This window comes from Rhinichthys klamathensis, unplaced genomic scaffold (genome assembly GCF_029890125.1).
Source record: "Rhinichthys klamathensis goyatoka isolate OS25496 unplaced genomic scaffold, OSU_Roscu_1.1 h1tg000313l_1, whole genome shotgun sequence".
In the NCBI taxonomy this organism is placed as follows: domain Eukaryota; kingdom Metazoa; phylum Chordata; class Actinopteri; order Cypriniformes; family Leuciscidae; genus Rhinichthys; species Rhinichthys klamathensis.
Genome location: NW_026606831.1, coordinates 434,665 through 460,998, shown reverse-complemented (window position 1 = coordinate 460,998; position 26,334 = coordinate 434,665). Strand labels below are relative to the sequence as shown.

At 38.7% G+C, this 26,334-nt stretch overlaps 1 protein-coding gene and 5 non-coding genes across 6 annotated transcripts; 1 reads left to right on the top strand and 5 right to left on the bottom strand.

Annotated features, from left to right (window-relative positions):
• Positions 1-1,739: 1,739 nt before the first annotated feature.
• LOC130104618 (uncharacterized) lies at positions 1,740-3,841 on the bottom strand. Its single transcript, XM_056271249.1, has 3 exons — positions 2,929-3,841; positions 2,525-2,807; positions 1,740-2,429 (listed from the first exon to the last, which is right to left on the bottom strand). The coding sequence occupies exons 1-3, from the start codon at positions 3,465-3,467 to the stop codon at positions 1,779-1,781; spliced, it is 1,473 nt and encodes a 490-aa protein (XP_056127224.1). The 5' UTR covers positions 3,468-3,841; the 3' UTR covers positions 1,740-1,778.
• Positions 3,842-11,449: 7,608 nt separating this feature from the next.
• Positions 11,450-11,538, bottom strand: trnar-ucu (transfer RNA arginine (anticodon UCU)). Its single transcript is given in 2 exon segments — positions 11,450-11,485; positions 11,502-11,538. It is a non-coding gene; the product is annotated as a tRNA-Arg (tRNA).
• Positions 11,539-11,679: 141 nt separating this feature from the next.
• trnat-ugu (transfer RNA threonine (anticodon UGU)) lies at positions 11,680-11,753 on the bottom strand. The gene has a single exon. It is a non-coding gene; the product is annotated as a tRNA-Thr (tRNA).
• Positions 11,754-12,583: 830 nt separating this feature from the next.
• trnat-cgu (transfer RNA threonine (anticodon CGU)) lies at positions 12,584-12,657 on the bottom strand. The gene has a single exon. It is a non-coding gene; the product is annotated as a tRNA-Thr (tRNA).
• Positions 12,658-13,381: 724 nt separating this feature from the next.
• On the bottom strand, positions 13,382-13,455 carry trnat-agu (transfer RNA threonine (anticodon AGU)). The gene has a single exon. It is a non-coding gene; the product is annotated as a tRNA-Thr (tRNA).
• Positions 13,456-20,035: 6,580 nt separating this feature from the next.
• trnas-aga (transfer RNA serine (anticodon AGA)) lies at positions 20,036-20,117 on the top strand. The gene has a single exon. It is a non-coding gene; the product is annotated as a tRNA-Ser (tRNA).
• The last annotated feature ends 6,217 nt before the right edge of the window (positions 20,118-26,334 follow it).

The following is a 26,334-nucleotide window of genomic DNA, read 5'->3' as shown; positions in this document are numbered from 1 at the left end:
CTACTCATTCAGATAAGTCAATCAAGTCTTTTATAATGTGTATGACGTGTTTAGTGTGAGAAAGCTTTATGCGAGGAGGCGTGATCTCTCATTAATATGTATGGGATTTCACACCTGAGAAAGACAAAGACCCTCCCATAATGGCCCTATTAGGTGCTATCAGGCCCTATCATTACGAGGAGCCTTGCACAAAGAATGAGGAGATTTAAAAAAGAATGGCTTTTAGATTGTTTGGATTTATTTACAACACAACATAATCCAAAGATACACAACAAAGGACTGGTTTCTGATTAAAATTGCTTTTTAATTTTATATATATATACACACACACACTGCTTAGAATAAGTGAAAACACCCTTGCTAAAGTTGACTAAAAAGAGGCCTTAATGCCTTAATTTAAAAAATGAGGAAAACTCCAACCTTTAGGGAAATGAATAATGTCCCTGAATTCTTTGTGAATGAATAATGTATCGCAAATAATTAAATGTTCTTCTTTAAAATACAGGGTGCATACGTCTGGACACTTCTATCACACACCCTTCACCATAAAGACATGGTTTTATTTCAGTTCAAAGTTAGAGTTGGAAACATCTTGAAAAGAAAATAGTCTTTTTCCATAAATGTCTTAGTTTGATCATACATATTTCAAAGTTGAGGATTCATTATTTTCATATAGCTTGCATTGGAACAAACATCTTAGTTGATTAGTTTATTGACAAAACATAAGCTTATTTGATGTCTTTATTTTGAAGCTTATTTGATTTGAAAAACTTTATCCAAAACTAGTCAAAGAAATGTTCTTTTATTTCGTCTGTAACAATGCGTATCTGTGCGTTCATTCATTCATTCACACACACACACACACACACACACACACACACACACACACACACACACACACACACACACACACACACACACACACACACACACACACACACAGAAACATGATTCACATTTAAACAGTAGGCTATGCTATTTTTCCGTTTACAGACACTAACGTTATTCTATATCGCGATTAGAACATAGCACAAAACACTTACACTTCTCAGCTGAATCTGTTGCTCCTCCTCGAAGTGAAAATAAACCAGCACTTCTGTGGTAAATGTCCCAGGATTATTCCTCATAGAAGGAATACGAATTCGCAAGACGAATCTTACAGTTTTTTACAATCACTTTGCTACTATTTTCAGAACCTTGATGTCATTTTTCAAAACTCTAGACACAAAACTCAAAACGGTTATCACTTGTAACACAGGTTGTCTAATGTTCAAAACATTGCATTGTGCATTCACATCTTTAAAGAAATCTTGCACTTGCACAATCATTGGTTCAAAAAACAAATTTACTGTGAAATACCATTGAAACACAACTATAGATCACCCACACACAAGCAACCGATAGTTTCACTCTGTCATTGTTCGTACAATCATTAACTATTGTAGAACAAAATAGGTGATACAGGTTTCATTATGGTACTACATGTACAGTAAATACCTCTGTTACTGTAAAGTACTGCAGTAGTAGAGAGAATACAGACAAAGTGGAATCATTGAACAAAGTTTGTAATATATTGATGCAAAACACTACAGTACAATCACAACATTGGTTTATTTTAATCAAAGCAAAAATACAGTAATTAGCTATGAAATAGAAAAGAAAAGACAGTACTGTAAACCATCAAATGCAATGAAATAGAAAAGAAAAGACAGTACTGTAAACCATCAAATGCAGTGTTCCTCAACTTGCTTGCACTGTAAGAAATAAAACAGCAGTGATTACTGTACTTCTACATTGTCATCAACTCTGTGTTGTGGATTTGGCCACAGGTTCTCATCTACATCACAATGGATGTTTTCATTAGCCAAACATCTTGGAAAAAACCTTCGGGCATGGCGAATCCAGGCCTGACACTGGTCTGCTGTGATGTCATTGCAGGCGTCATCCATGGCCTGGAGAAGAGTGACTTGTTCATGAGGGTGCCTATCATGAACCTTCCATCTCCATGCGGAGAAAAATTCCTCAATCGGGTTAAGGAAGGGGGAGTATGGGGGTAAATACAGGGTGGTAAATTGTGCATGGGCCTGAAACCATGCTTGCACCACATGAGCATGATGGAACCTGACATTGTCCCAGACAATGACATAGGTCACACCTTCAGCTCTACAAACCTGTTCGAGCTCATCAAGAAAGGTGACAAGGAGAGCTGCATTATATGGTCCAATATGAGGTCTGCGTCCCACCACACCATCTTCTGATATAGCCGCACACATGGTAATGTTGGCCCCACGTTGTCCAGGTACTTGGATGGTTGCCCGCTGGCCAATGAAATTCCGACCTCTCCTCCTTGTCTTGGCCAGATTAAAACCTGCCTCATCCAAATATATGAATTTGTGATGGTCGTCATCAGCATCCAGCTCCATCACCCTCTAAAAATACATTTTGGAAAGAGATTTAGAGATTACCGTACAATGTAGAATTTTTGGGAATGTTTTTACAACAGCCGTCTTGAAACTGAACTTACCTGAACATACTCAGTCCTCATTTGTTTCACTCTGTCTGCATTTCTTTCGAAAGGCACATGGTATAGTTGTTTTATAGATACCTGGTGCCTTTTCAGTATGCGTGCAATAGTCGGCAAACTTATGGATCCCACATTGTTGAACATGTCTTCATTGTCCAAGATATGCTGGCGAATTTCTTTAAGGCGAATATCATTTCTGGCCCGAACCAAATCGACCACAGCCTGCTCTTGCTGGTCAGTTAGAATTTTGCCTCTGCCTCCACTATTTGGCCTAGTCACAATTCTACAGGGAACATTAGAGTAAGAAGACACTTGGTCACATCACCTATTCTGTGATACACATTGGTATGCAGTCATTTGACAATTGAGAGTAGCATAATGTTTAGTGCATGCTGATAACTTACCGGTTCTCATTGCGGAAAGTTCTGATTATTGAGGCCACGGTTGACCTTCTCAGGTTTGGTTGTATCATTGTAGCCGCCTCAGTCATTGTCATGCCATGATTTATGACATGGTCTACAACTATTGCCCGAATTTCATTGGACACTCTATGCTGTTGCTGCCGCTGTCTTGGTCCGTGGCCTTGTCCTCTACCACGTTCCCCCACACCTCTCAAACGAGGCCCACGACCACCTCTCAGAAGGGGTGCCTGTCCTCTACCACGTTCCCCCACACCTCTCAAACGAGGCCCACGACCACCTCTCAGAAGGGGTGCCTGTCCTCTACCACGTTCCCCCACACCTCTCAAACGAGGCCCACGACCACCTCTCAGAAGGGGTGCCTGTCCTCTACCACGTTCCCCCACACCTCTCAAACGAGGCCCACGACCACCTCTCAGAAGGGCTGCCTGTCCCCTACCATTCCTTTGACCAACACGTCTTCCTCGTCTTCCTCCCACCACTGCTTGACCTCCATTGTGACCTGGATCACCTGCTGGCTCCATGTTACGTATCACTATGCTCTTGCAATTGGATCCCAATCAACTCTTTATATACTCATTCCACAATGTGCCCTCAATCATCAGTAACGAGTTGGCAGAATTGGACAAGCAATTCCAAGGGCCTGCATCTCTACAGTGCAGTACTGTCAATACTTTAAATAGTCTGAAAAGGTGGTACAGTATTTGGGACCATAGACACAGTGTCTGATGAAGCATTACAGTATGATATAAAATATTAGGCTACATCCATGGATATTGTAGTCTAATTGGTTCATGCTCCACGCTAATTGGTGACAATGAATCTCGTTATCTTGAAACTTTCATGATTTACTGTAAACATGGAAGATTGTTTGTCTGTTTCCATACAACTATGCATTAAGAGTAACGCAACAGTTACTTATCATTTTGAGCAGTTGTATCAATTGATAGTTAGATCAGTGTAAGGAAATGAATAGACATTCATTTGAAATGTAATGTGTGAATTGCCTTTTGAAATAGTAGTACTTTGATGTTAAGTTGTGTCATATTGAACAAGTGATTTTTGTTGAATGAACAAATGATCTAAGTTTTATGTGTATTGTATCCAAACAATTGAGAAAATGGTTAGAGTTTTGAAAAATGTGCATTTTGATAATTGGTTGTGAGTTTTGTGTCTAGAGTTGTGAAAAATGACATCAAGGTTCTGAAAATAGTAACAAAGTGATTGTAAAAAACTGTAATCTGACTAAAAAATATTGTGTGCTTACAGCATTTGCCTGGGGGCGTTTATCTATTTTGCAAATGGCCTCAACACATCATCTTATGAATAGCGCGCTCTGCGAGTGGGTGTGAACAAATTAACGATAATGAGCTGAGACAGGAGAAACTGTACTTCTCTTTAGTTTCAGACAGATTACATTGCAGGAGAATATTTGTTTTAAATGTGAATTGTTTTATTTAAAAGTAGAAATTTAAAGTGTTCTTTAGACGTATGTTTCATGTTTGTGTGATAAGTATTAGCGGAGTTTCCGTTCATTTTCCAGACATGTTTCAGAAAGATTTTTGCAGAGACAGAGTGAGCTGAAAGCGCACCCTGTTTATTTTATTTATTTTAAAAAAAACACAAGGTTTTGATGTTAATGTGAGTGTACACAAAAAAAGAAGACCCTCTATAGTTTATAATCATGTATTGATTTTATTTATATGACCATAAATGACAGAGTATTTTAAGTCTATGTTGCTGCTATGTGGAAAAAAAAACAGCACGGGCGCGTTCTTGGTCCCCAGAGGGTTAATTCTCAAAAAAAAAAAATTCTTTGCTCCACATCCATCAATCCAATACCTCCCTTCTCGACTGGTCCAATTAGCGTATCATATGCTATTCTCGAAGGCTTGCCATCCCATTAAAAGTTTAGAATACATTTTTTTAATCTCTTATCCGCCCATATTTGTATTGGCATTACTGATAACACATACCACATTTTGGTACATTTACATTTTACATTTACATGTAGTCATTTAGCAGACGCTTTTATCCAAAGCGACTTACAACTGAGGACTAAACCAAGCGACTCATCGTGAAGAGACAAAAACAACGCAAGAAGTGCTCAAAATACAAAGTTCAGACATTGCTCGGAGTAGCATAAGCCAGACAAGGGAGGATTTAAAGGAAAAGGAAAGATTAAAAAAAAAAAAAAAAATTATGTTAAGTGCTCACGGAAGAGATGAGTTTTCAGTTGTCTTTTGAATGCTGTCAGGTATTCTGCATTCCGGATGAGGGTGGGCAGATCATTCCACCAGCATGGTACCGTGAATGAGAATGTTCTGGAGAGTGATTTTGAGGCTCTCTGTGATGGTCCCACGAGCCGTCGCTCATTGACTGATCGTAGGCTTCTGGTAGGGATGTAGACTTGTAGTAGTGAGTGGAAGTAGGAGGGAGCTGATCCTGTGGTCAATCTGTAAGCAAGTGTCAACACCTTGAACTTGATGCGAGCAGCGAGTGATAGCCAGAGCAGAGAGATGAACAGAGGAGTGACGTGGGCCCTTTTGGGCTCATTGAAGACCAGATGAGCTGCAGCATTCTGGACCATTTGTAGAGGTTTAGTTGCACATGATGGAAGTCCAGCCAGAAGAGCATTGCAGTAATCAAGCCTAGAAATTACCAGGGCCTGGACGAGAAGTTGTGTTGCATGCTCAGTTAGGAAAGGCCTGATCTTCCTGATGTTGTACATAGCAAACCTGCATGATCGAGCTGTCTTTGTGATGTGGTCTGTGAAGGTCAGCTGATCATCAAAGATTACTCCAAGATTTCTGACTGACCTTGATGGGGTGATTGAGGAAGAATCTAGCTGGATAGTGAAGTCGTGCTGTAGAGACGGATTGGCAGTGTAGAAGAGGAGGTCAGCGGCGCCATCTGCTGGAAAACTTTATTATACATTTAACAAATATACCAACAAGCCGACATAGTGATCATGCCCCGATCACGCTGTCATGCCCTGATCACTGATGGACAGCCAATCAAACCACAGCATTGGTCGGGTGACTGTGTGGAGAACTTTTAGTTTCGCTTCGCTTTATCATTGAGAGTTGGTTCGTGTGTTAATTTCTTCCTAATTCCTGCTTGAGTCGTGTGCGTCAATGACTAAAAGTAAGTGTTTATTTATCTTGTATATTGCTGTTGTTGCTGCTGATCAAGACTAGCCTCTGAGTTGTTTATATATGATAAAATGAAGCACGAAAGACCCGCGGCTCCGCCCAAGCGAATGTTCGTATAAACAGAAGCGCCTAAACCCGAATACATTTATTTGGAATCGTGCTATGTGAACCCGTTTAGGCCATTGTGTCATATTTCCGCCTAATAGAAATGTTAGTTTGATTATGTGTATGATGAATCTGTCAAATGTACACTCAATGTATATTGACCAGGCATTTGCATGTGTATTTGGTTCATGAAGCTAACAAGTTTAATGATGTACATTATTTATGTATATTGTGTTACAATGCTTAGTACAGCTTTACATCTGCTATGTTATCTAGTAATTTACATGTGGTAATGTTATGTTATTTGAGACTCACTTAATTTACGTAATTTATTTCTTCTTTCCTTTGTTTAGACGACACATATACACAAGCACCTAAGTTACCATCCATTCTAATGTAAACAGTGAACTTGATGGACATTAAAGTCATTTATCCTGTCTCCGTGTCCTTACCGACACACCATGGCGATGACCAAGTCTACCTAAGAACCAGTCCACCTTCAGTACAGGCAGGGAGGATGAGAAGCTCAGTCTTTGCCAGGTTGAACAGGTGATGTTCCTTCATCCATGCTGAGATGTCCGCCAGACAGCTTGAGATCCGTACAGCTACTGTGGGATCATCTGGTTGAAATGAGAGGTAGAGCTGGGTGTCATCAGCATAGCAATGGTAAGAGAAACCATGTGCCTGTATGATGGTCCCAGTGATGTGGTGTAAATGGAGAAGAGGAGCGGTCCAAGCACTGAACCCTGGGGAACCCCTGTGGTCAGTTGATGTGCTTTGGATACCTCACCTCTCCATGTGACCCTGAAGGACCTACCTGTGAAATAGGACTCAAACCAGTGGAGAGGAGTACCTGTGATGCCCAGTGATGAGAGGGTGGACAGAAGGATCTGATGATTCACAGTGTCGAAGGCAGCAAACAGATCCAGGAGGATGAGAACTGATGATTTGGAAGCAGCTTTTGCGATCCGCAGGGCTTCGGTGACCGACAGCAATGCAGTCTCGGTTGAATGGCCTTTCTTGAAGCCAGATTGGTTGACATCCAGCTGGTTGTTCAGAGACAGGAAAGATGATACTTGGTTGAAAGCAACTCGTTCAAGTGTTTTCGCAATGGATGGTAGGAGAGAGACAGGTCTGTAATTCACTAAAAGTGATGTGTTTAACGTTGTTTTTTTAAGCAATGGAGTTACCCGAGCCTGCTTGAATGCTGTAGGGAAAATGCCAGTGTGGAGGGATGAGTTGATGATGGGTGTTTGCTATTAGGACCTTCCCTTTCAGATTTAAATTTCTTTGCTTCCAAAAATGTAATCTTCTTTCCATTCCTCCCAATATCTCCTCCCACGTCATATTCACACTATTCTTCTCATCTTTCCCAAAGTTTATTCCTAAAATTTTCATGTGCTCCTCTTCTTTAAAAGCTAAATTAGTTGGTAACATTTTGGCTTCTCCAGTCCTCATGAACACAGTTTTTTCCACATTCACCTTTGCCCCAAAACCTCTACAATATGTTTGCACAGTCTCTATTGCTTTACTTATACTTTCCACATCTTTCACTATTAAAGTTGTATCATCCGCATATTGAAAGACTTTTTGTGCTTCTGTTACCCCCAATTTTTATTCCTTTAATATCTATATTTCTTTGGATAGCAATGCCTAAGCGCTCAGCTACCAAATAATAAAGTTGAGGTGACAATGGACAACCTTGTCTAATTGACCTTGTTATTTTAAAAGCATTTGTTAAAAACCCATTGCACTTTATCTTACTCATTGCTCCTTTATATAAAACTTTAATCCACTTAATAAAATTCTCTCCAAAACCAAATTTCTTTAAAATATCAAATAAAAACTCATGTTCCACTCTATCAAACGCCTTTTCTAAATCCAGACTACGTAATAACATAACCACTCTTCTTTTCCGTTTCTGTGTAGCTTACCATGTCTCTCACATTATTAATCGTATCCGATATATCTCTTCCTTTAACAGCATATGCTTGGTTTGTTTCAATTATTTTTGGTAAAATATTCTTCAATCTGTTTGCTAAGATTTTAGCTAAAATTTTAAAATCACTGTTTAATATTGTGATAGGTCTAACATTATTCAAAGCTGATTTGTCCCCTCTCTTTTTATATATAATTTTCACTAAACCCATCCTCATAACTTGATTCACTTCTTCTTTCTTAAAAATGTCATCATATACTTCTTTTAAAATTGGTATTAACTTATCTTTAAAAACCTTATAAAACTCATTCGTTAAACCATCTACTCCTGGACTTTTCCCTCCTTTTAGTTGCAATATTGCCATTTCAATTTCATCCTGTTGTATCTCTTTTTCTCCTGCTTCCTTGTCTTGTTCTTCTACTCTTGATGTGATATGTTCTAATAAAAACTCTTTCCTCATTTGATCTATTCCTTTTCCATTAAACAAGTCTTCATAATAGTCCTTTATTTCTTTAAGTATTTATTTTGCTTCCTTAACTCTTCTCCCATCTTTCCCTATTATTTCTTTTATTACATCTGCTTTTCCCCTACTTTTTTCTAAATTGAAAAATAACTTGGTGCATTTTTCCCCTTCAACTGTATACCTTGCTTTACTTCTTATCATAGCACCTCTGTACTTGTCTTCTTCTATTTCACTTAATTTTTCTTCCAGCATTATTTTTTTTTGCAAATTACTTTCTTCTTTACTTAATTCCCCCTTTAAATCCTTTCTCACTTGTCTTTCCTTCATTCCTTTCACCCTCTGTATTAAATTACTATACTTTATTGAACATTTCTTTATGTCATACTTTATATTATCCCACCAAATTCTTTTGTCTTCTTTATACATTCTATTTTTCTCTCTATTTTCTATTAGTCTTTCTACTTCCATCCTATAATAATTTTTTCTTAAAATTCCTGAATTTAGAACCCATACTCCTGGCCCTCGCTCAAATTCATTAAAATCCATCTGTACAAACAAAAACTTATGATCACTCAGTTGTCTCTTTATAATAAACCTTCTCTACATATTTTCCCAGAGCTCTTTTAATTAAAATAAAATCAACTCTAGTTTGGCACAGGAAGTTTTGTACTATCTGCTGTCTTGAGTATTCTCTTTTTTTCTCATTTCTTTCCCTCCATACATCAATTAGATAATTTTCTTCCATTAAGATATTGAGCTCTTTTCTTCCTTTATCTGATTTATACACCATTCTTTCTGCCATGTCAATTTTACTAAAACGTGTATTAAAATCACCCATTATAAAAACATCTTCCCTTTTTGAAATCAAAACTCTTAAATTTTAAAAAAATTCTTTTTCTTTTTTCCCTCCCCTGGTGCGTGTATATTATATAATATCATCTTTTGTTCCCCACTATTTATTTCCACCGCTAAACTTTTACCAGCTCCATCATCATATATCACTTTAACTTGTCCTCACACATCTCTTTCAGTAAAAATGGCTACCCCACTTCCTCTTCCACTTTCATCACCATTGTTATAAAAAACATCTCCATTCCACCTGCTTTTAAAATCCTCCATTTTTTCTTTTTCCCAGTTTGTTTCTTGTTGTAAAATATCATTTGCTCCTTTACATAGCTCCATCATCTTTTCAAATTTTCCCACACTCAATAATCCTCTAGCATTCCATGATACAATATTCAAAATCATTAAAATAAATAAATAATTAAAAACAATCATCATTTTCAGTCTTTCTTTTCCTACTTCTAGGTTTCTTAATACTTCAAATCTGTTTACACTTTTCAAATTGTCCTTTCTTTTTTTACATGCTTCTAAATTTGGTGTTACCTTAAATGATCTTCTTCTCACCGTTTTTCCAAAGTCTTTGTCTCTCCTTTTATCCTCCAGTCCTTTTCCTTCTTCTTTTCCATTGCTCATGTCCATGTTTTTGCTATTTTCTCCTTCATTATGCTCATCCATAGTGTTTGTTTTTACTTCCATTGGCGTACATATTCCTCCCTCCATGCTTTCCTCCTCATCTCTTCCACCATCGTTGCTCTCAGTTTGTTCATTGTCATTCTCCCACTCCTCTTCCATTGTTAAATCCCGCTGCTCCTCTGTTTCGTGCATTTCTTTCCTTCTCATAGTCCCCTCTTGACTCTGCCCGCTATCCTCTTGTTCCTCTTCTTCTTCTTCTTCTTCTTCTTCTTCTCTGCTATTTAAAATTTTGAAACAGTCCGGGCACTTGACTGCTGTACAATCCCTTGCGAAGTGGCCTTGATCCTCACATTTAAAACACCTGAACTCCGGACAGTCCTTGAGGATATGCTGTGGACTCATGCACAAACGACATGTCTTCACCTGCTGACTGTGGATAATCCTAAAGTGCTGTGTTCCCTCAGTTGTCTTGAAGCGTGTGCTGTAAGGTAATGATGCCACTGCTCTTTGGAATTTCACCTTTATGAATCTGGTACCGTCCTCAATGTCCGTTCCTGGATAGCAACGTCTCCTTATTTGAGAGGTGGGTATTACTCTCAAGCCCTCTAGCTTGTCCAGAATGTCCGTGTCCTCTAGGTAAGCGGGCAAATGCATAAAGGAGACAAAATACTCCCTGTCCTGTAGCTTTTTAATTTCACACATTTTTCCTTTGATTTGTAGTCTGTTTACAAGTTCATCACAAATATCTTCTTTGTCTAAAGTTACCTCATATAGTCCATGTTGTTTTGGTCTTACAACTAGGACCGAGGATCTCCTGTCTACTAGACAGGCGCTTTGACCAACTAAGCCACAGCGCAAGGTGCTGTCCCTGATTCGATGCTTTTGTATACAAAGTCTAAAAGAGGTAGCACGTCAGGAGAATAGCTGATTACATCATGAATATGTCCCTTTGAAGTTAGAGGGTTATTTCCAAAACCTGAAAGGTGTGCAGGCTTCTGTTCAGGGACATGGGAATATCTCAAACCATTTCATTTTGGATCGAAACTCTCAGTTACGATACATCTAAACGCCGTTTCAGCTAGGAGAAATGGAAAGCATGTTTTTTTTCTTTTGCTAGGTAGGTGGCCAACAATAGGTAGTTGCAGATTTTGGCCTGAGCCATTGGATTTCAACCCATTCTTGTTATCTCCCTTATTTAAATAGGTGACTTAAGCTAATTAGTAGAGTACTCTATGATCTGAGTTGGGTGTGTGCAATAAGCGAAATAAGCAGAGCGTGAAGGGGATGCTTCAGAAGTAGTTTGTGGATCCAAGGGTTTAAGCGTATGCTTGTACAACACAAAGACATCTGAGCAAAAGAGGGTATGCACGACTCTGGTGGGACTCGAACCCACAACCTTTGAATACCTCCATTCACAACCTAGAAGTCCAATGCGCTATCCATTGCGCCACAGAGCCACAAAAAGCCAAGCTTGAAGATGCTATTGCATGCACATCCCTTCTTAGATTTCCACTTTTTGTGCAGATACACACTGTTCAGCATCCAAAGATTTACGTATGTAAAAAGGGTAGGAGAGCGGTGCCCACATCCCACGGCACAGGCACTGCTGGGATTCAAACCCAGAATCTCCTGTTTACAAGACAGGCGCTTTGACCAACTAAGCCACAGCGCCACTTGCTAAACCTTCTGCGATGTGTTGGAATAAAAAAAAATAAAAAAAGAGGTTGCAGGTCAGGAAAATAGCGGATTACATCATGAAAGAGGTTAGGGGATTATTTCCAAAACCCGAGATATCCGAGGGAATATCTGAAACTCTCAATACTTGTGTCTGAAATGTTTTTGGAACCTCCAGTTACAATCCATCTAAACTCTGTCTCAGCTTGGAGAAATGGAAAGCAATTTTTGCTATGCTTTCAGCTGATCTGAAAGACAAAATCCAGAAAGATTTTCATGAATTAAATATTCATATTTGTAAAGACTGTTTTGAACACACATCCAGAGGCTTGATCTCAACAATAGAAAGTAGCAGATTTTGGCCTAAGCCAGTGGTTTTCAAACCATTCTCGAAACCTCCCAGACGCTATACATTTTCATTATCCTCCTTATTTCAAAACGGTGAATTGAGCTAATTACTAGAGTACTCTGTGATCCGACTTGGCTGTGTCCAATAAGAGAGATGAGCAGAATGTGAGGGGTAGGCTTCTGAAGTAGTTTGTGGACCCCAGTTTTAAACATATGTCTGACTCACAGAGACATCAGAGCAAAAGAGGCCATTCACACTTCTGGTGGGACTCAAAACCACAACCAGGGATTTTCTCCATTCGCATCCTAGAAGTCCAAAGCTCCATCAATTGCACCACAGAGCCATAAAATGACCTACTTCAAGGAAGTATTGCATGCGCAGCGCTTCTTCGTTTTTCCAATTTTGTGCAGGTACACACTGTTCGGCATGCAAAGACTTTCTAATGTGAAAAGTTTAAACACTCCCATATCCTGTGGCATAGGCACTGCTGGGATTTGAACCCAGGATCTCCTGTTTACGAGACAAGCTCTTTGACCAGCTAAGCCAAAGCGCCAGTTACGAAAGTGTGGTGAAATTTGTCGGTAAAACAAGTCTAAAAGAGGTAGCACATGAGGAAAAAAGCTGATTACGTTATGAAAGAGGTCCCTTAGAGGATTGTTTCCAAAACATGATGGCCTTTCAGGCCTCAAGGGAATGTCTGAACTCATTTCATTTTGGCTCTACACTCTCGACACTCATGCCTAAAATGTTTCCTGAGCTTTCTGCTGATATGAAAGGCCAAAATCCAGAAAGATATCCATGTATTATTCTTCATATATGTAAAGACAAATATATGTTTGTACAAATATCCATATGCTTGACTTTATCAATAGGTAGTAGCAGATTTCGGCCCTAAACCAGGGGCTTGCAAACCATTCTTGAAGCGCATCTGCACCACATAAATGTTTTATTATCTCTCTCTCATTTAAAACAGGTGAATCAAATAATTGACTGATTAGTAACGTACTCAATGATCTGACTTGGGTGTGCCCAATAAGGAAAACAAGAAAAATGTGCTGCGTCGGCTCCTGAAAAAGTTGGAAAACCCCAGGTTTAAGCAAATGTCAGTCTAGCAAAGAAGACTATGCAAAGGGACACCATTCGTGACTCAGGTGGGACCCAAAAACCAACAACCTTTATAAAGCCTTCATTTGCAACCGAGAGGACCAGATTGTCTTTCCTGCCGAGACTTTTACATCTGAAAAGGTTGAACGACTAACTTTTAGAAGCCACAGATTAGGCACTGCTGGGATTCGAACCCAGGATCTCCTGTTTACTAGACAGGCGCTTTGACCAACTAAGCCACAGCGCCAGGTGCTGTTCCTGATTCGATGCTTTTGTATACAAAGTCTAAAAGAGGTAGCATGTCAGGAGAATAGCTGATTACATCATGAAAAGGTCCCTTTGAAGTTAGAGGGTTATTTCCAAAACCTGAAAGGTGTGCAGGCTTCTGTTCAGGGACATGGGAATATCTCAAACCATTTCATTTTGGATCGAAACTCTCAGTTATGATACATCTAAACGCTGTTTCAGCTAGGAGAAATGGAAAGCATGTTTTTTTTTCTCTTTTGCTAGGTAGGTGGCCAACAATTAGGCCGCTGTCGGTAGCCTAAAAGAGGCCTAGAAATAGGGTTTCGTTCCACCATGTGGGGCACTACCCAATTTTTTTATATTTAACATCAGAAATATATAGAGATTCCTTAGGAAAAAGTTCTCCGCACACAACCTTGCAGTTTTTGAGAAAAATGATGCTAAAGGTTCCCATTTTGAAAAAAAGGGAAAACAGGGAATTTTGCACTTTCAAACCTGTTTATCATATAAAACCAAAAATGCTGAATTACCACTTGAGGTACAAAATAAACCAGTTTGAAATGTGTGATATACCTGAAGTTGCTATTTAGGCACAGTAAACATGATAAGATTATCAAGAAAACTTCTACTGTAGCATTAACATCCCAATTACTTCTCATTATGTTGTTCCAATTCAAAGGTAATATTTGAGGTAAAATCTGAATAACAAATAGAATTCAGCCAAAATATAATATATATATAAAAAAACACTTTTCAAAAGAACACATTTAATGGTGAATTGTCAATTCACATACACGAGCAGTAACTGCACTGCATGTACACTGTAAAAAATATTACATGCTATCTACTTAAAAAAAATATGGTAACAATATTACACGCATTATATTTGAGTAGATTAAGGTTTTTTTTGTGTGTGTGAAATCTACCCAAATAAATTAAGTAAAATTTCCTAAATTAGTCTATGGCACATGATGAATTTAATATTATTAGTGGAATGTGCTTTTTTAATTTAAGTTGTCTCACAAATAAATCAAGCAGAATTTACTCGTTTGTATTAATGAAATTTACTTAATTATAACATTTACTGCCTTTTTCAGGTTAAGATAATAATGAATACATAATGCACTTTTTGTTATCAAACATGCTTTTATTCTGTATTTTTTGCACAAATAAAACAAATCTATATAAAATGTAAGACAGCAGTTTTAAGATATGAAAAATAAAAGCAAAAAAATGCTAACATTTTCCATGTCATTGAGAAAGATCATTTTGTTACACAAAAACATGTGCATACAAATTTCTGTTGGAAAAGTCACATTCTTGACTAAAACTTGTGAATAACTTGTAGCAAAACATATCAAATAATTTGTACTTGCTGAAAGCTTGTATGTAGAACAATATTAAACGTTCATCAATCAATGCAGTCTTTTTTCACCAGAACTTGGTCATAATGCATTGTCTCAATCTAAGTCATGTGTTTGTTTTTAAGTGTTAGTAATTTCGGGGGGAAAACTTGCAAACATCCAGTTCCAAGAAGAGCTTCTGAAAGGCCTCAAAATTGTGCCTCAGATCTTTCGGGTAGGTGAGGTTTAGTGCATACGTGAGTCCAAGAAGAACAGCACAGGCTCTTGCCAGATTTTCCAAGCCAGCCATGACTTGCATCCCCTCCAAGATGATGCTGAAATTCTCCTGAGAATCCCTCTTGGAGATGGCAATTTTCATTATGTGCTGCAGGATATCTCCATTGTCACACTGTAAAACAAACATTAAAGAAGTATTTTTATCTCGTCTGTCTCATTATAAGTCTGTCCATAATTATAAACTTGATTTGTGTACGGTTGTAAAAATTTCTTATAACAGCTTAAAATGCTAAGACAACTACAAGTAAACCATTATAGTTTTATTTTCTTTGTAATCACTGAAACATAAAAATATTATGTTTCAGTGGACCACAAAGACAAAGACTGTCACAATAACATAAGTACAGTTTCACCAATGACAGAGGGTGTATTAAGGAAGAAAAAATACAATAAATTTAAAATTACATTTGGTGACACTATTGTAGGGGGGGGGAATTAAATTTCGATGGTCCACTATTGACATTCTACTAACTGTATAGTAACTACATGTCAACTAACTCAGAGTATTAGTAGACTGCTAGGTTAGGGTTAATAAAGTAAGTTAACATGTAGTTGCAGTTACTTATAGTCAGTAGAATGTCTAAAGTGGACCATCAAAATAAAGTGTTACCTTTTTTCATATAGTGGCTGCGAAAAATCTATTTTGTGTTAAATATTTTCACATTAGCTTTATATAATTTAATTAGAAAAAAAGATTATTGTTTAAGTTGCATTTCTATTTTTATAAATAAAAACAATGTACAAATACATTTCTCAAAACACCACATACTCTTGGATGAGGTCATCCTCTTTTTCACCCAGATAACAGATCAAACAACGGAGGACAACGTCTCTCATCATGTCGATGTTTTTATCGGGATTCTGATCGGGAAGTTTGTAAATTAGCATCACCCAAAAATAATGAACAAATATTGATATGTTATGAAAGTAACTTACCTGCAGTATGGGATCAATAGCTAGCTCCGTAGTGTCCGACGTTTTGAGCCATTCCTTCGCACATTGCTTGATTTGTTCCCATCGAACTTCAGTAAAGGGCTGCGGACTTTTGCCAGCATCTTTTCCGACATGATCGAATACACTTTACGGGTGTTAATTGAGCTAAATCCCCGTTGTCAGATGAAGATGCGCTGCTTACGTCCTCCTCCATGTTTACATGTGCGTAGTGATATTAACTTGATTTTGGCTGTGACCTACTTACATTTTCGATGCTGATTTGTTGAAAATCTAGCTAAACAGTTTTATGTCTCAATACGCAGTCAATATAGTGCGCCAATAAATTGCACTTTTCTCATTAACTGCAGGATAATGCGTGGAGAACTTTTTGCTTGGATACCTTTTATTAACAGCGGCCTAAATAGGTAGTTGCAGATTTTGGCCTGAGCCATTGGATTTCAACCCATTCTTGTTATCTCCCTTATTTAAATAGGTGACTTAAGCTAATTAGTAGAGTACTCTATGATCTGAGTTGGGTGTGTTGTGATGGATTCTCACGATTAATACCATTCCTAATTATACAATATCCCATCCCTGATATTAATATAATCTCGCGGTAACTAAAGAGCCTATCCTTTAGTCGTGTCCTCAAGTGTTAGGCGATCAGTCTATATAAATTTGTATTCTATTATTGAAATAATAGATTTCCCCTTTATATAATAAGTCTCCCTTTCGCGGTGCTCTTCAACCTTGTTTACATCATAACAATTAGTCATATGTAACCGTTTCCCAAAGCCAAGGGTTAATAACCACACTCCGGAGGAGCCGACACCAAATGCACCAATCAGGCAAGACAGCAGGTAATGTAAAAACTCTTCTTTTTATTTATTAATTAATAACACTTAAAACAGCAACGGAATGACTTTGGGTTCCTTTTCTTCACTCCCGGATGTCCCAGCTCGTAGAATCGCAGCAGATCGAGCGCAACAGTCAGCAGATTCACTTCAGAAGGATGGTTCCCAGGATCTTTCAGTTTATAGAACGACAGCAGATTGAACGCAGCAGTCAGCAGACTCACTTCAGAAGGATGATTCACAGGATCTTTCAGTTTATAGAACGACAGCAGATTGAACACAGCAGTCAGCAGACTCACTTCAGAAGGATGGTTCCCAGGATCTTTCAGTTTATAGAACGACAGCAGATTGAACACAACAGTCAGCAGACTCACTTCAGAAGGATGATTCACAGGATCTCTCCGTTCACAGAACGACAGCAGATGGAACACAGCAGATTGAACACAAAATAAATTATCCCATGAACTCAACTGCGGCTCTTCTCACCAGCACACCAGGCCTACTCCTTTCTCCAATGTAACGTCGGATGGTTGGGAACCTGGACACAACTTCACAATCGACAGATCAGATTTAACTCTTGATGTCCCACTGGTTAGGCTTCCCCGAACAAAGATGATAGAGTGAGGGTAATGATTTGGTCTCCCACACTCGTGCATGCATCAATACTATAACTCTTTACACGTGCTCACTTCACACTTTCAGACACTGCAATGCCACATCACCTCTCGTGAACAACAGGCCTTCACTCCATCTTTGCAGGGTCAGACAATCCACAGATGGCTTTTCACATGGGGGTATCAGGTTTCAAGAACGATCCTATAAAGCCCAGTTTCTTCTTTGGATCTCTGAGACTCACAATGAGAGAAACAACACACACTGCCAGCGCAAGTCAGTATTCAAAATGTTCTTGGTAAATCTTCATCACATCACCCTTTCGTACGTTGATGAAAAGTGCCCTTAACTAGGGATGGCTGCCGTGAAACAGTCGTTCCGAAGCTTTGCGAGATCCCGAAGCGCAGAGGTTTCGAAACACTGATTCGAAGCGTGATTCAAAACACCCATGTCACGTGACTATGGCCAAACGAAGCCTCGAAGTGTTTCACTAGTGTTTCATCAGGTGTGATCCGCCGAATCAGCGTTTGATTGACACGGTCGGGAACAACAGACCACACAATCGCACATCTGTTTAAAAGTGAAATCAACGCATATTGACCTCGTGGGTTTTTGTGAGAGGAGTTTGATTTTGAGATAGCGGATTTTTGGTGATAGTGACATTTATAGTGCGATTTGTTTAGTTATATTTAGGCTTAAATGTACACAACACATTGACTGATAGGCTAGAGACACAGAGTATAGTGACACATTAATAGATACATAGATATAAATATATATAGACAGCCAAAATAATAGATAGATAGATACAGATAGATTAAAGATAGGCTACATAATATAAATACATAGATAGATTATAGATACATATTTATACATAGATAGATTGTAGATACATATATCTAATTACATAGATAGATTAGAGATACATATCTAGATAGATTTGGATAGATAGATAAAATGGAGGCTCCCCAGAAGAGATGCCGTACATCTGTGGTGTGGGAGCATTTCCATTTAGAAACCCCAAATAAAGTGAGATGTGTGTATTGTGATCGGCAGCTCGCCTGCAACAACACATCATCCAGTAGAAACACAGGACAGTTTATGGGAACTTTTTGATACTCGTATCATCAAACCCAGATGATACACAATGCTACAGTGGAAGTGAAAAAATACATCAACGATGCGTATTTGCCCACAACTCATGATCCACTAACTTACTGGAAAGAGAGAGCAGTAATCTTTCCTCATTTGTATGTATTAGCTAAAAAATATCTTTGCATGCCAGCAACAAGTGTCCCTTGTGAGAGGATTTTTTCAAAGGCTGGAGAAATTATCTGTAAAAAAAGAAGTAGGCTAAGTAAATAAAAATATGTAAAAAAAAGTGAGACATTGTGGCTTGATTTATTTTATTAATATTCATTTTGCAGGACCAAAATAACATTATGCACAATGAGGAGTCTATAGGTTACAAGATTCACATATTAGAAAAGTAAAAAAAAAAAAAAAAATTCATGGCTTGTCAAGGTTGTTTCAGATCAACACCTGCAAGTGACCACTAGGTGTCACCGTGGAGACGGGTGTCGGATTGATTCGAAGCCTCGAAACAATATGAACCATTTGATTCAACTGTTTCATTGCTTCACGAAGCCTCGATCTGCCCATCACTACCCTTAACTTCTCTCCTTGATAACAGCATAGATCTTCAGCGTGGCCCTTAATCACTCTGTCCTCTCAGTCGCATATGTCAGTCACTCACCCGTCTTCAATATATAAACATACCCACACTTTATATTCGCCGCAGTTGCTGCTTTCTGTTGTCTCCTGACAAGAACGCCAAGGGAAACCCAACGTGAAAACCAAGAACCAACTCACTATGTCTTCAAACTTCTCCTTATATATCCCTCTTCCCGCATGTGCTCACTGATAACGGCCTGATTGGTGTCCGCAGCTGGCGCTCGTCAATGCCGGCGGCCATGACATGTCACCGGAACCGGCCCGGTGTTACACCGGAAGTCGCTCCCCCGTGCAACAAATCCCGGTTCTAAAGTTCCTATTTGTCTCACCCGGTGACATTAAAGCATGTAAAGATGCTTTCCAGACAAGAAGCAGTGAGATGTTGTTCTTTTTCCTAGCATTATCGTCGGTTGATTATTATTATCCGTCTAATAGGCTGCATTCCCACTAATGCGCAAGTATATTTTGACATAGCAGACGTTTGGACGGCCGTTCTTAATCGTCGAAGAATTGAATGCGATGCATGGGAGAATCTTTTTTATTTTTTTCAGCCGATACGATTCATTTTGATGTGGGTTCCCACGCAACACGCACGCACCTCGGGCAAGAGCCCGGATAGCTCAGTCGGTAGAGCATCAGACTTTTAATCTGAGGGTCCAGGGTTCAAGTCCCTTTTCAGGCGATCGAGCCTCTTTTTTTTGAGGAGTGCTACGTTTTGCTGTTGAGTTCGTGCACTGCACCTGCACTGGCCTCGGGCAGCGACGCTGCAAGGCACCAAGCGAAATGACAAGCCCCCTTCAGCCAGCTTGTAGTCGTGGCCGAGTGGTTAAGGTGATGGACTAGAAATCCATTGGGGTCTCCCCGCGCAGGTTCGAATCCTGCCGACTACGTTTGACAGCATGCGCTTGCTTTAGGTTGAAACCTTCTGGAGGCCTTGCTGAAACTTTAGGAAAAGCAAAAAAGTCCCTGTGACAATATTACCCTTGAAAAGAGTTATGTTGGCAAGGAATAGTTTTGTCTGCAAGCTAAAGATGACAAGGGCCCTTTTGTACTCAGACCACTTTTTTTGTTGTTTAGGTTGACACCTTGCTAAAACTTTAGGAAAAGAAAAAAAGTCACTGTGACAATATTACCCTTGAAAAGAGTTATGTTGGCAAGGAATAGTTTTGTCTGCAAGCTAAAGATGACAAGGGCCCTTTTGTACTCAGCCACACGTCGGGGAGATCGTATAGTGGTTAGTACTCTGCGTTGTGGCTGCAGCAACCCCTGTTCGAATCCGGGTCACGGCAAGTTGTTCTGGGTGCCTTTGAAATTGAGCTCCACGTTACCACCTCTCCTCACCCCGTCCGTCAGACATCTTTTTTTTGTTGTTGCACGGTGCGTCCTTGACGTGCTCTGGATGTTTGAGTGAATTGCCACTGGGACCTTCTTTGAGAGCACGAGCTCTCAGGTTTGAACCCTCAGAGAAAAGACTGAAAACCAAACGCTCCCATTTAGTTTGGAAGAATCTTGCTTCAGAGAGAATATGGTGCTGGTATATCCTCCTGGGACCCAAGAATAGACTTTTGTCCACTGTAGTGGACATTATATTTTAGTTAATTTCTCTGACATCATACATGTCACATGACACAACCTGGGTGTCCTGTAAAGAGCACATTCAGGACTTTTGAGAGATACCAAATGTTTGGAGGTTTCACCATGAAAACAACTTCTCCTTGGTCTTTAAAAATGTCTGACATTAAATTAGTGATCAAATGTAGCATTCTTATGGAAATATGATAATATATTGTAATTATATTTAAATTGGACTACTTTTTCAAATTGTATTTCATAAAACAACATCTCAGGAAAATGTTAAGGGGTTTCAAATAAAAAAATTACTTTCTGTTACAGAACAGGGCATTGATTTCAAACGTGTCCACTGTAGAGGACATCAGGACTAAAATCATGTTTATCAGGCATTCTGGGAGACACAACAAGTGAATATGGAAATAAATTATACATCAATATTCCTATGAAATATTAGATATTATTATTAAAATGTTGCCAATTATTACTCCAATTATTACACTTATTTTTTCATTAAATGTTGCTCCAAGAACACATTAATGTGCAAATTAGATACAGTGTGTAGATACATTGCATTGAATGGGAATATTAATTTATGGCCATTTTACCCACATATTGCAAAAAGTAAAATGGTGTATCAATTCATTCCATTATTTCTTTCATAACATAGTTGAGAATAATCTTTATACAAATTTTGGTTGATAAAATCCTGAAACCCCAAAATTTATTGGTGATTGAAAAAAAATCCCATTGCTTTTGCCTATACATATAATTTCATGTCATTTTATTTTTTAAACAACTTAGTCCTGGCGTCCACTACAGAGGACATAGCATAACGTATGAATAAAATATTATTTTATATATGTGTTTTTTTACCATTTGTTTATTGTGCTCTAAACAGTGTGATGACATGGAAAAAAACTAAATTCAAAAAACTTTTTTTTTCTGGGTCTCAGGAGGATATTTTCTAATCGCTAGGTGTCAGTACACTCGCTGGCTGTTACCTAGAGTGCAGTGGACTTGCTATTTGCTCCAAACAACTGCGCCTTTGAAGCAAGTTTACAATAACGAAAAGAGCGTGGCAAGTCCACAGCATTAAAGCATGTAAAGATGCTTTCCAGACAAGAAGCAGTGAGATGTTGTTCTTTTTCCTAGCATTATCGTCGGTTGATTATTATTAGCCGTCTAATAGGCTGCATTCCAACTAATGCGCAAGTATATTTTGACATAGCAGACGTTTGGACGGCCGTTCTTAATCGTCGAAGAATTGAATGCGATGCATGGGAGAATCTTTTTTTTTTCTTTCAGCCAATACGATTCATTTTGATGTGGGTTCCCACGCAACACGCACGCATCTCGGGCAAGAGCCCGGATGGCGGTACCTGACAGCCGTGTGTCTGTAAAATCTATCCAATACAATGACGAGCTCCATCTTTAAAAAAACAATTACGTTACGAGCTCCATTTTTGGCCGTCCAATGAAATGTCAAGGTCCATTTTTCATAGACCAATCACCGCACATAGTCCATTTTTGTCCATCATTGAGTTTGAGCAGATTCCATCCAATCTCCGCTCATATTCTCTTTTTTGGCCGTCCAATGAAATGGCAATGTCCATTTTTCATACACCAATCACCGCACGTTGAGCATAAACGTCACTGCTGTTATTTATATTCCGCTCAGGTAACGTTATGTTATTTATAGTTATTGTATTTATTGTTAATGAACGTTTTCTGTATTTTAGGAATAGCAAGATTGCTCCGTAAAACGATCAGGTAAGTTAACGTTAACTGTAATTGTAAGTAATAGGGTATAATTGTCGCAGCTCAATTTGTAATGTAAATAGTTTTATTCGATTTTGTCTGACTTTGTGTAACTTCAGTCAGCAAGCAAACCTTATTTTTTTTGTATAGGTAACGTTAGCTAACGTTACGTTAGCTATAGCTAACGTTATCATCGAGCTTGGCAATTGTACATTTTTGTCAGTAACGAAACTTATTTTGTTTTTTGACAGGATTAACTAGTAAAATAGCATATCTGATAGTGTTTGTTACTTTATAGGAAATGGATAAATCAATGTACAATAAATCTCATTGTACTAGTCTACTGTAACACTGGCATAAAATGTAACAAAATAAATTTGGATAATGTCTCTAACTGTTGGGTGTTTGTTTAACTTTTATACACTTGTGGTAAAAAATGACCAGTCATAAGTGAATGGATGAGAATACAATAAGTATATAAAATAAAATTCAGGCACATGTTCATTTTAACACATGGGCACAGTTGAAATAACACAATGTTTAATCTGAGTATTTGTTATAGTCAAAATAATCCATAACAGTTAGGCTACATTATACGTTTTACTACAAAACAATTTGTATGAGCCCAGGTCAATGAGGCATACAGGCCATAAATAGCAAATAGAAGTTCAAAATTTGTAATGTTTACAAAAACTCTATCACAAGATCTATCACAACATTAGGTGATGATATATACAGTATGCATTATTTTGGATTTATAAACTGCTATAATGTGGCGGTCATTTTGGACCAGGAAAATGACCACGTAGTCAATTTTTGTCAATCTTTGAGCACAAACACCGCTTAAGTTATTTATATCCCGCTGTTATTTATATTCCGCTCAGGTATGTTATTTATAGTTATTTTATTTATTGTTAATGAAATGGCTTACGTTTTCTATTTTTTAGGAATAGTAAGATTGCCTCCGTAAAACATCTCTGTAATCCCTCATTTTGGGCCCTTGCCATGATGACTTAATGTAATTACACTATAACATGAATAAAACTGCGTATCTGTCATTACAGAAAATGTCCAAACAACAATCCAAAAGCCACAAGGCTATGGATGATACTGAGTGGGTCTCGCGCTTTAGGTCTTTTGCCTCCACTGGTGTCTGGCCATCAGATGCAGGTAACCGACCTGCTCCAAGGCAAAAGAAGTGGTACAGTCTGTATCAGAAGGTATGTAGAAAAAGTATCAAAAGGAATATATATATATATATATATTAATTTTGAGTAGTAGACATATTATATTTTCAGTATGTACAGTATGAGCATAAAACAAGAACTTGTACAAATAAATATAAGTGGCATCTTTTGTTTTGTTTACAGATAGAGAAGTGCCCTCTGCAGCTGAGAGGACAGCTAACGCTTTTCTCCCAGCCACAGATGTGTTTGTGTGGATTTCATCCTCATAAGGTAGGCTAATTTGGGCTCTTTCAGTTTAACTACAGTTGATGCAGTGTGCACACAATATAAAGATGTGGTATTTCTTAACATTAATGTATTCTTGGACAATTTCTGTTGTTTCTATCTGGGTTGGTTTGGCAACAGGTCTGTTCCACAGCAGAGGAAATTGCATAGTAGGTAAAAGAAGGTCATAAGGTTGAAACTAACTACATCACTAATAACTGAATAAAAAACCCACATCTAAATTTGTCACGTCATTTGCATGAAAGGGGTTCTTATACATTATTGTTTATACTATTAACATAGAATAGAACAGTAGTATTGTGCTTTCTTTAAATCACTGGTGATTTTGTCCATCATCTTTCTAAGTCTTTCATACTGTATTTCATACTGTAAAAATGCACTGTTTTATACATTTTTGTTATGCAGCAGCAAGTGCCTACAGCCTCATCTAGACCCACAAGCAGTGCAGACCAATCAACTAGTGGTCAATGTAGCTCCTTAATGGTAGGTAGATTTTATAGCTTTATGTGAGAGAGAATTCATAACGGAAATATTTTATATTCTTGTCATATTTCAGCTCCCAACCACTGCTCCAGTAGAACGTCCCACAGCTGACACTACACCCGCAAGTTTGGTGAAAAGGCCCAAGCTCACCCTTTCCTCGGTACATATGATGGCATGTGTTTTAAAATGGTTAACAGTTGTCATATTAATACTTCTCTCTTTAAAGTTTAATAAGTCCAGATTTGGTGGAAAGCATGTGGAGAGTGCAAAGCCAAATTTACATGTTGGACGGAAAGCTCATGTAAGTAATAAATAATTATTAGTTCTTTGCTACAAAAAAAAATTCCAATGATACAATTTTTTTATACCTTGTATTTTTAGACTCATTCAACCACTGCTACAAATGCAGCTGCCCGTGTGTGTGAGGCTCCAGTGCTAGCAGGTGGTCCTCCTCAAACCATCTCTCCACCACAGCCTCCAAGTGCAGAATCATTTTTTCTTGCTCCTCCATTACCGCCTCCAAAACAACGGCATCGGCCAGTGGAGGGGCAGAGTTTAGGAGTGAATGTGGTAAAACATTGCACTTGTTACTATGTTTGGTTAGTATTTTTTGTCTTTATTTGACCTGTCCTTTTCTGTCTACAGAGCGCATTCCAGCCTGAGCACTCTGCTGCAGTTCCTCTCCTGTGGCCTAAAACCATGCCCCAGGAGGATCACCAATGGGTCTCCACAGGATTGTTCAGAGTTGGTGCTCGTGGGAATTTGGAGCTCCAGGATCATCTCCAGTTGTGGTATTTCCCTCCACAGCCATCCCTTATTTACCACCAGGCACCAACATCAGCCAGATTTTTTGCCCATCCCTTACTGCTGTGGATGCCGTATAGGCTGTGGAAAGTCAGGCTGCTGTGCGCGGACCAAGCCTGTAAAAGCCCTCTGACTAGTGGAGGTCTTCACAGACGGGTGCGTCAGGTCCTTGACATTGACCGCTTTTACAACCTGGTCACAGAGACTCTGATTTGCTCCAAGTGCCGCCGCAGCTACCTGTCTTGGAATAGGGAAATACTTGAGCAGCTGGACATGGCCCATCGTTCTGAGTTTAGGGTCATTCTTACCCGCCGGTATGTTACATTATTGTGTGATTTTTGTCAGTTGCTTATCCATGTATATTTAATTTATTTCTTATTACAGATATGCCTGTGACATCAGGGTGATACGCCTCCTACGGGAACGTGGTCTGGGGAATGGCCCTGTCCGACTGATTGGCCAATTGAAAGAGAACCACAGTGAAGAGTGGCTGAAAAGGGTTGCGCGGTATACCAGCGAGTGTGCTTCTTTTACCAGCAAAAGTTGCCTGATGCCACCAACATTTGAAGAGCCTCCCCAACCTGTGGCAATTCCCAGCTATAAGTGGCTTTCAGTGGTGTACAGCCAAGACATCCTGTTCAGGCTGGAGGATATCAAGGCTAGTATCACCTCCACTTATGGATCCATCTTAAAACTGGATTCCACCAGAAAGGTACATCTTTAATTATTATTGTACTGAGGTTATGCAAATTCTATTTATATTTAAATCTAAATAGAAATGGAACCTCAAATGAATGAACAACTTAAACAATAACATAAGATGGAATGTCAAATTGAGGGACAATTCAAAGATTAAAACAAGAAGAACATTGCAGAGATAACCACAAAATTTTTTTATGACATTACACGCATAAGCTCTATATTAATGCAATAGAACCACTGAAGGTGTTGCTACTATTGGTTTAATATATATGTTTGTTTTAGATCACTAAAAAGCTCTCAGGACCGGCAAAAGGCA

Coding starts and splice junctions, on each gene's coding strand:
- LOC130104618 (XM_056271249.1), bottom strand. CDS start 3,467: ATGGAGCCAGCAGGTGATCCAGGTCACAATGGAGGTCAAGCAGTGGTG. Junction 2,808..2,928: donor ACTTTCCGCAATGAGAACCG/GTAAGTTATCAG, acceptor TGTTCCCTGTAG/AATTGTGACTAGGCCAAATA. Junction 2,430..2,524: donor TGAGGACTGAGTATGTTCAG/GTAAGTTCAGTT, acceptor ATGTATTTTTAG/AGGGTGATGGAGCTGGATGC.